The 12,152-nt window shown below is 42.2% G+C and overlaps 2 protein-coding genes and 1 pseudogene across 2 annotated transcripts; 1 reads left to right on the top strand and 2 right to left on the bottom strand.

Moving 5' to 3' along the window:
- Window positions 1-651: 651 nt before the first annotated feature.
- Window positions 652-1,430, bottom strand: LOC111641292 (annotated as a pseudogene).
- A 3,545-nt stretch (window positions 1,431-4,975) lies between these two features.
- On the top strand, window positions 4,976-5,620 carry LOC111641289. Its single transcript, XM_023387440.1, has one exon. The coding sequence runs from the start codon at window positions 4,976-4,978 to the stop codon at window positions 5,618-5,620; it is 645 nt and encodes a 214-aa protein (XP_023243208.1).
- Window positions 5,621-11,053: 5,433 nt separating this feature from the next.
- Window positions 11,054-12,146, bottom strand: LOC111641288. The gene has a single exon (XM_023387439.1). It carries the CDS (start codon window positions 12,065-12,067, stop codon window positions 11,072-11,074), a length of 996 nt encoding a protein of 331 aa, XP_023243207.1. The 5' UTR covers window positions 12,068-12,146; the 3' UTR covers window positions 11,054-11,071.
- Window positions 12,147-12,152: the final 6 nt, after the last annotated feature.

Raw genomic sequence — 12,152 nt, forward strand, 5'->3', positions numbered from 1 at the left:
CTCCACTGGCACGGTTGTGGCTATCATTGTCCTTGCGGTAGAGATTGAATCCTTTTAAAGAAATATTTTCTCCAGGTTTTAGATGGGTTTCTAGAGTGCCACGCAGAGAGATAGGGTACATGATGTCAAGTGTTTAATGTCAGAAAAGTTCTTGAGGAAACCACGACAGTTCCATTGGGTTACTTTATAACCCATTATGTGTTTGAGGCAGCATTCTTTGTGAGAGTATCTCTCTTTAACCTAACAGGGGGTTTTTCTTTTGGAGGTGATATTGGTTTTGTCACCTCCTGATTAGTCTCTTCATCAGAGATATCAGAAAACTCACTCATAGCGTGGGCTTCTGATTTTTTACATTTAGAGAGAGCCACTTTCACTCTCTGCTTGTTTAGTGGGTTCTTACTAGCCTTTTTTAAACCCAGGTTTCTTGTTATAACCCCTGTTTTAGGCAGGGGTGTCTTTAGTTTTATACTCTCCTTTTTTTGGTGTTTCTTTTGATGGAATCAGTAAACATTTTGCATGCCGAGTGAGAGATTCCTTTGGAGAAACAGAAATGTCAGTTTGAACTCCACGTCTTTGTGGATTTGAAAGTAGCAGCAAATGTCTTTTGTTTTAGTGGTGCGCTTGAAGTGACCATACGACGGGCCTCTGGGTAAGGTAAATTGTTTACTGTTTTTACACGCTAAATTTCTTTTTCTATCTGCCATGCAGGGCATTTGCGGGAGCAGGCGGGATGTGCGTCTTTGCAATTCACGCAGCATGGAGTAGTGGTACACTCAGTACTCTGGTGACCTTCATCTCCACACTGTGCGCATATGTTCTTCCCTCGACAGGATGTTTGAGAATGTCCAAATTGCTGGCATTTAAAACAACGCAGCGGATTTGGAATGTACGGACGAACTGGACAGTGCAGGTATCCTGCAGTAATAGAAGTTGGTAATATCGGCATGTTGAATGTGAGGATAACATGTTTGGTTGGGATCAACTTGCCATCTCGACGAATGGAAATACGTCAAACAGCAGTCACACCTTGGTCTGACAGGCCAATCTGAATATCTTTCTCTTCTTCAGACATCAGATCAACCTCTGATATCACACCACGAGATAAGTTTAAACTTCCGTGTGGTGTGACAGTCACTTGCATGTCTCCCAGTGTCTTTGTTGTCAAGAGTTTTGCTGATTGTTGAGGAGAGGCTGTTTCTATGAGTAAATCCCCTGATCTCAATTTTTGTATTTTGTTGAGATGTCCAATGGTCGATTCAAATAATTTCTGAATCAGAAAAGGAGAGCATTTAGACAGAGGTTTCTCTCCAGTACTATGAACTATAAGATATGCTGGCTTGTTGGAAGAGCTAACGTCCTTTGATAATGATTTCTCTGTATTTGGTCGGTTTTGTTTTAAAGAATCCATATTCAGAAAAAAATTTTCAGTTCCTAGTGACCCCACCCACCATGGCGCCCAACAAGGGGATGCCGTCACATGGGAGTTTCCTCATAGACCGTCACACCAGGGTTTCCCAGGAACTATACCCTCACAATACAGTCGAGAAAAGCACACCCTGTCTGACATGACCAAACTGTCAAGCAGGGACGCGTCCACCCGGTCTGCATCAATCAGTTGACTCCAAGCCGAGGTCAAGAATGACTCAACGACCAGCCGATTGATTCAAACGGAGCCTGATTTGAGCCTCCCGTTTATCCGAAGCAGGAGCCAAAGCAGTGTGTTGGGGACGTTATGTTGCCCCTCAACTACCAGGATCCCCCTTTCCGGCATACTGGATACCACGCACGGCAAACACGTGGTTGGGTGTTCAGATCCCAGGGATGGTCAAGAAGAATTACTAAACCATCTCTGGGAGGTCCCCTCACCACAGACAGGAACCCACATCGAAGGGTAGAAAACTACTGGCAGCACAAAGAAGGACCTTGCTTAGAATATGCAAAACATATTCAACTGCACAAACAGCTGCAATGCAGGTTATTGCCAGAAAACTTCCCATAATTATATATCTAGAAAACACTATTATAAGATAGAGGTTGAAAAAAGGTCAAGTCATAACAATAAATGGTGAGGTCTATGATAACATAGAAAGTATACAAAAAAATATATCAAGTGTTGCACCATGGAAGTGGCCCAACATAAGAATCCACCCATGAACTGATCAATCCATTAGCATTGTCACAGATGGGTCTAAGACAGAGGAGGGAGTGGGTTGCGCCATGGTAGTGTATCAAGAAAATAATGAAGTATGCAACTACACAGAGAGGCTTGGAAATTCTCGCTCTGCGTTTCAAGCAGAACTTAAAGTCATAATGAACGCTGTTAAATGGTGCAATAACAATAACGATGATAGCAAGGTTAACATCTTCACTGATTCCTACTCCTCACTACAGGCAATAAAGAACCATAACTGGAACCATCCAATCGTTAATGAAATTTTACAAGAAATGTTAAGAAAAAAGAACAGTTTCGCTGTGGTGTGGGTCAGAGGGCATGTGGGCTTAACTAGGAATGAGCGGGCAGACGAATTGGCCCGAATGGCTTCCTCAACAATTGGTGAACAAAAGTATACTGCAACACCAAAAAGCTATATTATCTGTAGACATCAAGGAAACTGCTTTACAAACCTGGCAATGCAATTGGGATACGCATGGTAACAATATCACAAAAAAACTTTTTCCGAAGGTTTCAATCAGTGCCAAGCATTACATTGATCATCACATGGCACAGTTTTATACTGGTCATGGCAAATTCAACAACTATTTGAAAAGATTTAAGAATACAAATGACCAAAACTGTGAGGTTTGTGGTATTCCGGATGACGTTAAGCATTATATACTACACTGCCCAATGCTTGAGGACAGCAAAAATACAATACTCTCCTTGCTTCCAACTGGAACCGGATGGCCAAAGGATTTACATACTCTTACACAGAACAAGGACCTTATAAAAGCTTTCAAAGACCTTGTCAAAACATATTTCAAAAGGACAACTATTCAATGATCAGTGTATTGGCCTACCGCATTGTGACAATAATTTTTATATTTGTAGCCAATTTGTAAATACTGAATATATTTCCTTTGCATCACACTGAAAAGTTATATAACTGTGATGGTGCAAGGCTTCACTATTGTATATTTTAACTGTAGACAATTATTTAATCTTTATGTTAATAACAATACCTATGTTAATATACTGACAACAAATGTAATTTTCTGTATTGTATCCTTAGTGATGCCCTGCGGTACTGAAACTTTTGTTAAATAAAGTTTACACTAAGTGAGTGTCCCTATCTACTTCTAATAAAATATCTGTATCTGTAATCTGTATCTGTCCCTATCTACTAGGGCTGAGACCCTAAGCGATTTTGAGCAACTATTCAGTGCGTTTTGAAGCGATTCAGAGGATTTTTTCAATTGCAGTTAGCAAGTGTCACCCAGACACTTACAAATTTTGTCTTGCTCTCGCTATCTAGTCTCCAGCTGCGCACCTACTCATGGTGGCCCTGTTTCCCCGTCTTCGGGGTGCTAAGCGCAGCTCTATAAAAGGCAGTTTTCACTGCCATCGTTCCTCTTTCTCCACTCTTATTTTTTCCATTTCATCTTTACTCTACTGCCCTTCCTGTCCTACCTGGCCATGTGTGGGGACGGAGAACCCACTTCCCCGGGCGCTTACCCGCCAGAGGTTAGAATGTAGAAACTTCTTGGGCTAAGAAGCACTCTAGAGAAGTCAGGTCAGTCCATAAGTTCGTGCGTATTTTATGACCTTGACAAAAATCTTTTGCTGTTAAAAATGCCAGTCTAATGTGATACTTTTTACACTGAAGTGTTAAATTAGATCTCATTCATATAATACTGTTCAGAATTGGGAACATTTCAATTGTTTATTTTCATTAAAATGTAAGTAACAGATGAATATAAGAGACATGTTTTATACTTTTTTTTTTAAGTGATGAGAATGCTACAAATGCAGCCAAAAAATTAAATACTGTTCATAATCAAACCGTAATTAGTGTAAGGATTGCGCAGAAGTGGTTTGAAAGATTTAGAAATAATTATTTTAGTGTGGAGGATAAGGCTCGTACTGGAAAACCTGTTGACTTTGACGATGATGCTCTCTCTGCACTAGTTGAAGCAGAACCATCTTTAACAGTTGATGAAATTGCGGAACGTTTAAATTCATCCCATGGAACTGTTCATAGACATCTACAACAAATCGGAAAAGTTTCAAAGCTAGAAAAATGGATACCACATGAACTGTCAATAGCTAACTAACAACAACGTCAACTGCTCAACTCAAAAGCTTCAACTGGAAAATTTTACCTCATCCACCATATTTGCCAGATATTGCTCCAAGTGATTATCATCTTTTTTGGAGTTTGTAGAATTTTTTAAAAGGAAAAACTTTTGAGGATGAGAGCAATGTAAAAAAGGCTATTTCTAAATATTTTGATTCAAAACCAAAATCATTTTACAAAGAAGGGATTAAAAAGCTACCATCAAGATGACAAGAAATTGTACAAAATAATGGTGAATACATTATAGATTGAAATAAGATTTAATTAAAATTTTTTGTTGCTTTTTTTGTAGATAAAAATGCACACGAACTTATGGACTGACCTGATAAATAGAGTCGAACCCCAATTCGAAGTTTGGCACCAAGCTCCACTCAGAAGCAGTCCTTGACATATTCGACGAGGCTATAAAGGTTTACCAAAACACCTATAAACCTAGGGACCAGATTATGGTGGAACTATCTGATAAGATGGACCTACTTTTAAAGGAGAACAGGGAGTGACAACCGGTTCCCACATACGCTGATCAAGCGTCCAAGTCGAAGGCTGGGCCACCCACACACGCAAGAAGGTGTGCTGTAATACTGGTGGACAGCACAAATGGCAAGGAAGTCGCTGACAGCATAGAACGAAAGATCAAAGAAAAGCTCGACCCCAGAGCATTAAAGATCGGTGTGACGAAAATGAGGAAAGTTTGGAACAGAAGTAACCTCTTGGAAATCAAGCAGAAAGGCAACGTTGAAGAAAACATTATTGCCGAGCTCAACAAAATTGATAACTTAACGGCCAGAATACCGAAGAAATTGTTACCCAAAATGGCCATATATAATATACCTGCTGACCTGAACAAGGACACTATAATAGAGGCAATCTTCGACCAGAACGATGCCATAACTTTCCAATACCAAGGGGACAAAGAAATGTATAAGCGAGATATCAGTGCCAAATTCAAATGGGGAAAGAGACCTGACTCGAAGCACTGGGTCTTTGAGGTCACCCCAAAACTGAGAAAGATCATGAACAGGCAGAGAAAAGTGAATATTGGCTGGGTCCGGTGCAACATGGAAGAGTATTATAGTATCATACAATGTTACAAATGTTGTAGATACGGGCATTTTGCAAAAGAGTGCAGGAGCGAACACTCCTACTGTAATTACTACGGTGAAGATCACCGATACTCTGACTGTAAAAATAAGGCTACAGCGCCAAGCTGTATTAACTGCATAAAAGCCAAAGCACCTACCTCTGCCCACAAAGCCGATAATAACACCTGCACTGAGAGGGGAAAAATTATTAAGAACATCATAACAAAAACCAACTATGAATAATAACACCAGTACACCCCTGGTCAGTTGTAACATCAACACTATCTGCCTTAAAATAATGCAAGTCAATCTGGGGAGGGAGATCGCGGTGGTTTCCCAGCTGGTTGCCAGCTCCGCCAGCGACACCGACATCCTCCTCATCCAAGAGCCTTATCACTGTGGAGGCAAGCCCTATGGGTGGCCCCTCCACATGAAGCAAATCATCCACAACCAAGGCAAAGCACCCTGGCCTATGATAGGCATACTTAAAGAAGATATGGACTGCCTCCTGCTGAACAACTTCAGTAATGAATATCAGACCTACATCGAGATAAGCGACAGTAAAAGGCCCTGGGTAATCGGAAGTATATACATCCCCATGGAAGCCAACATAGAAGAAGCCCTCCAGAACATCGAGAAGGTTATCAACACATACAAATCCTCACACTATATCCTAATAGGAGGAGATGTGAATGCACACTCCTACCTTTGGTACGAGGACGAGACAGGCGACAGAGGGGAGAAAATCGAAAACTTCATCAACGAGAAGGATCTGTACATCCTAAACGAGCCCGGAAATCTCCCGACCTTTGAATCCAGCAATGGCACTTCTAACGTGAACATCACGATTTGTAGCCACCTTGCTATAAGGGATATCAGGAACTTGGAGATCCTAGAAGGGCCATTCCTCTCAGATCATCGGTACATTGCAGACAAGATTACGAACATCCAAGAAGAAAAGAACATCAGCAAGCTAAACATCAACAGAGCCAACTGGGGAAAGATAACTGACAGCCTCAGCCCCTTCACCTTTGGGGATGTTCATGACTACTCTAAAGCCACCGAGACCCTTGACATCTTTGCAAAAACCCTGAAGGATACCGTCAACAGGAATATCCAGAAATATAAAAAAAGGGAGAGGATTGTTAAGTGGTGGAATAGAGACTTACAGCAACATAAGAACAAACTGGTTGCCAAGAGGCGCCGTTACCAGCAATGCTCGGACACAGCCCAGAGAGCGGACTGGAAGGTTAGCTACCTGGACGAGCAAAAGAGTTATAAAGAACATATCAAAGCAGCAAAAAGAGAGCTGGCAGTCGTTCTGTACCCGTTGTTCCAGCAACCCATGGAGCATACTCTATAAGCTTGAGACAGGTAAAATAAAGAAAAAACTCCAGCTCATAAACTTTAAGAACAACCAAGGCACCCATACAACGACTGTTAAGGGCAGCCTCCAAACCTTACTGAACAAATTTTTCAAAGACGATAACAACACCACAGATAAGCCAATACACCAACAGGTCCGGCAGGACCTCCAATATGTTTCCACAAGAGAAGACCAACCCGCCTTTACAAGCGGTGAGGTCAACTGGGTGATAGGCAGATTCCAGGGCAGGAAGGCCCCTGGCCATGATGGGGTTACAACAGAGATTGTACACGCCATCCACAAAAAGCTGCCCTCCCTTTTCAAGAACCTCTGCAACTGCTGTCTTAAGTATGGCATCTTTCCAACCCAATGGAAGATAGCCAACGTCATCCCAATTTATAAAGGAAGCAATAAACCTATTGACAACGCCAGGAGCTACAGACCTATATGTCTCCTGCCTACCCTAGGCAAGCTTCTGGACAGGCTCATAACGAGAAAGCTAATAGAGTGGTTAAACAACACTAAGCCCTCAACAACAACCAATATGGTTTCAGGGACAACTACAGCGCTGAGGACGCTATCTGCAGGGTCGTCAAGGAGCTAAATCACAACCACCGCCGCCACCACACCTGGACCATGGCCGTCAGCCTTGACTTCCAGGGTGCATTCGACAATGCATGGTGGCCGCGTATTTTGACCAGCCTAGAAAAGAGACGCAGTCCAGGCAACCTCTACAGGCTTATCTTAGATTACTTCACGAACCGAAAAGTCTGCCTCACCTATGGGAACACCACTGTTAGCAAACAGGTTACCGTAGGGTGCCCCTATTTTGGAGCATCATAATTGATGACCTCCTGGGCCAACGGTTCCTAGCTAATACCCATATCACAGCATATGCCGACGATATTATTTTCGTTACCACTGCAGACAGCAGGTACAAGTTGGAATCCATAACTAACCAAGTCCCGAAGAAGATCCACGAGTGGGGTCAGGACAATAAACTGTATTTCAATCCGGCCAAGACGAACAGCCTGGTCCTAACACGGCACAACGTGGAGAGGAGGCCCCAACCATCAGAATGAACGACGCACCCATCAACATCAGTAACACCCTTAAGTATCTGGGGGTAATTATAGACAACAAGCTCAGTTGGACTCAACATGTCGAACACCTTCGTGATAAAGTTGGCAACCTCTTCGCCTGGTGCACCAAAGTCGCCAAGCGGGACTGGGGGTTGTCCGGCGATATGCTGAAGCATATCTACACAAGTGCCGTCCTCCCCATGGTCACATATGGAGCAGCTGCGTGGGGGCACGCAGCCCAGCATGTGCACATTCAGAGGAAGCTATGGTCTCTACAGCAAAAAGTGCTGCTCCGGATAACCGGCGCATACAGAACCATCTCTAACGAGGCGCTCCAGGTCCTTGCCGGAGCCCTTCCACTGGACATTCTCATCCATCAAAAGAAAGACATTTTCCATGTCAGGGCAAACACCGACACCTCGACATATCTCAACGTGGATCCCCATGATATTGAGAACCCGGTGCCAGCCACAAGGAGACTCCATGTCAGGAGTATCCCCGACATAAAGATCTCCAGGTATAAGGAGGAAAACAAGAATAAGATTTACACGAACGGATCGAAAGGCCCCACTCGGACGGGGGCATCTTTTGCCTACTACTATAACAACAGAGACATACCACCAGAAGTGGAAGATGATCCCAAATTGCAACAACTACCAAGCGGAACTACTAGCTATATACAAGGCAGTCAGGTAAACGAACATAGCCCACCGGAAGAATACGATAACGATCAACACGGACAGCCAAGCAGCGCTAAGCGCCATGCAGGATAAGACGAACAAAAGCCCTCTAGTCCACCAAATCTGGGACGAATTAAGGAATAACGAAAGGGGCAACCGCCTCTACTTTAGTTGGGTAAAGGCGCACGAAGAAGTGGAAGGCAAGGAAAGGGCGGACAGTCTCGCAAAGGAGGCCTGCGAGCAGGACACAGCCAACGCCTATGCCAAAGTTCCAAAAAGTCACATCAAACTCCTCATCAAAAACCACTACATCGTCAACTGGCAAAAAAGGTGGCACTCCTCGACCCGAAAGCATGGACTATTCTCCTTTATCCCAGACTTCAACCAAAGGACGGCTAACAAGCATCTGGGAACATATCATCATCTCTCAACTTTCCTCAGTCACCATGGGGATTTCAACGCCTACCTCTACAGGTACGGGCACTCCCCGACAAACCTCTGCAGCACGTGTGGCGTGACAGAAGACCCCGACCACATCCTGTATGACTGTGTGCAACTGGAAAGAGATAGACTGGAACTATGGCTCACCTGTATGGAAGAAGGACTACAGTGGCCAGCCTCCAAACCATCTATCATCAACAACGGCAAGGTATACACGACCTTACAACGGATAATAAAAAACTAACAGAAATAGAAACAGACATTAGTGTATTTGTTTTGTGTAAGTATCTGGGACACATCCTAATTCTGTAACTTGCCTCCGGAACTGCGGAGTCCCTTTTATTTGTAAAGTTGCTATATTATTGCTAATATGTAAGTTCATTGTAACCATACCATTTTGTATTCTGTATTATGTATCACCCCTACGAAGCCTATGCAGTGTAGGGGTTAATTAAAAGGAAACAGTCAACCGGACTGGGCTTAGTAGCCCTTTCCAGAAGACAGAGTTCCAACAAAATGAAATGAAATGTCCCTATCTATATAGCTTTCAGGCTTTGGTGGCTGTGTATGGATCGAGCTCCTAAATAGTTCGCGTTTTCCGTAGTTTTTTTTGTTTTAAGTGCAGTTTTTTGTGCTAATTCAGTTAGTACTCATCGAGTTACATCTGTTGATGTTTGAATTTTTGTTGTGGGCCCATTTTTTGATAATTTATTAACAAAACAAATCCTGTTTTTTCGGACTGCTTTTCCGAACTTTCTCCGGCCGGTTATCCGGAACTGGTGACGTAGTTGGACTCTCATCGTAAAAATGAGTACACTCTCCGACTCTGGTCACTTTTGGATCATTAGTTTTTTGGCAAATTGGCCTTTTGTCCTGGACACTTGAAGGCCCACATCGGGCCCTCTGTTTGGCGCACACAGTTTCGTTTCGGGATGTCCGGAGAAGAGCTTGGATACTGTGTTTCTTCAAAATTTGGTTCAGATCCAACAACTTTTGACCGAATTGGAGCAATTTTAAAATTTCAACACTCTCGCCACTGTATGGGTCAATGAACTCACTATCAATGGTTTTTTATAACGGTGAACTCTGATGTCTGGTGACGTCAACTGTTTACAGTTCGTCGTGCTTCTGTGTTTTTGACGACTGGAATTCAAAGTGAACAGTGAACTCACAGATGAAGATTGGCTCCTGTTTATGCAGCTTTACTGTTTTATCATTGTCACGCAATTAGTATCTGTCTACGTACTTAGATTTAATTTAGATTTAAGTTAGTCGTATCTATCTTTTCACCTCTGCAATTTTAGGTGTTGACCTGACTTTGCAGAGACCTTTTGGAACTTCAGTTCCCTCTGACACTACCCTCTTCAGCTTTGGGACTAGGCCACAACAGAAACACGAAAATTGAGGTTGCACAGTTTTATTTTCTGGATGCACTCCTACTTTTCTTCAGCTTTAGTTTAAAGTGCATATTTATCCTGGTGTGCTCTTAGTGTTTCTACTGTCTACGTCTGAAATTCGTCAAGATGGAATAAACCGTTGTAGACTCTTTTCTAAAGGAAGCATACAAAATAATAAATGAAACTAAAAATTATATAGCAGAGAGCTCAAAGAAACGCATGAGCTCGGCACAGAACATCAAGTTTGTAGTGGACCAGATGCAGAGGATTATTGACCTAGCAATCAAAAGCATTAAGGAAAATAGCAAACAGGTGGAGATAGAAAGTCAAGATGCCTCTATGCAGCAGGAGGCCTCCCCGTGCACCTCCAAATAGGAACAGAGATGGAAAGGATCACTCTCTCAAAACAATGACATTTTGTGTACAGGAGCTACACCACCAATGCCAGTTCTGCACCCCCCACGGACGGTATCCACAACCAACAATAAATTGGAGGGACTCTGTGGTTGGTTGGTTGGTTTTGGTTTTTGGCACAAGAGCCATATAGGCTAAGCTGCGCCATAACAAATGGTAAATAATTATAAACATATGACAAAAATAAATAAATAAATAAATAAACAACAGCAACAAAAAAAAACAAATATACATATTAATAACAAACAAGAACGAACAATAAGCTAAAAGATAAATAAATAGATAATTAAATAGGTAAATAAATAAATAAATAATTAAATTTCTTTACACAAATTATTGACTTTTAAAAAGTCTAATATATCATAAAAATTGGGCCTCTGACCCAGAATCTGTTTAAAATTTGCATTTCCAAAATGCTGCCTACGCCTGGTCTCAAAAACAGAGCAATCGAGCAGTATGTGTTTTACAGTAAGAGGACAGTTGCAATACTGGCATACTGGCTGCTCGTCACCCTTCAAAAGGTATTGATGAGTCAACCGAGTATGTCCAATTCTCAAACGAGTAATAATAACTTCAGATCTCCTGTTATAAAATTTCTTGTGTGTCCAATTTTCTATCGTAGGTTTGATCTCATGCAGTTTATTGTGGACTTGTGTGTTCCACATATTTTGCCATCTCTCTGCTAGTCGTTTTTTAATGACTAGCTTGAAATCACCTCCTTCAATACGCATTGTGTGCTGTGGAGGACTAGCTGATTTTGCAGCTGCATCTGCTTCTTCATTTCCTCTTATACCAACATGGCCTGGGACCCAACAAAATTTTATAGAGAAATTCCTTGCAAGAAGATGGCTAAACAATTTACGAATTTTAATCACTATAGAGTAAGAACTAGGTTCACACGAGATCAAAGCCTGAAGTGCACTAACTGAGTCGGTGTAAATAACACAGCGACAATGACCTTTTCTGATTACATAGTTTAAGGCTAAGTGGATAGCATGCAGCTCTGCAGTAAAAATAGATGAATTCGATGAAATTTGCTCTGCCACAATTTCATCCTGGCAGACAAAGGCTGAGCCTACATAATCATCTGATTTAGAACCGTCAGTGTAAATGGGAATTAAATACCTATCATTGTGTTGGATTTCTGCAAAGTGCTGTTTATAGACATAGTCTGGAGTTGATTCCTTAGGAAACTGCTTTAAGCTAAAGTCAACATTTATCACAGGAGTAGACCAGGGTGGCGTACTATCAATCTCGGCCTGTGAAACGTTGCTTATGTTCAGGTCGATCGTGCTGCTTACATTCTCCATTCTTATGACGAACGTAGGGACACTGCTTGGGCGAGCTTCAAATAACCTTTTCAGCTGAGTATCTGATACTGTACAATCAACTGAA

This window comes from Centruroides sculpturatus, unplaced genomic scaffold, assembly GCF_000671375.1.
Source record: "Centruroides sculpturatus isolate CEXI.00-Female unplaced genomic scaffold, Cexi_2.0 scaffold1503, whole genome shotgun sequence".
In the NCBI taxonomy this organism is placed as follows: Eukaryota; Metazoa; Arthropoda; class Arachnida; order Scorpiones; family Buthidae; genus Centruroides; species Centruroides sculpturatus.

Coding starts and splice junctions, on each gene's coding strand:
- LOC111641288 (XM_023387439.1), bottom strand. CDS start 12,067: ATGGAGAATGTAAGCAGCACGATCGACCTGAACATAAGCAACGTTTCA.
- LOC111641289 (XM_023387440.1), top strand. CDS start 4,976: ATGAGGAAAGTTTGGAACAGAAGTAACCTCTTGGAAATCAAGCAGAAA.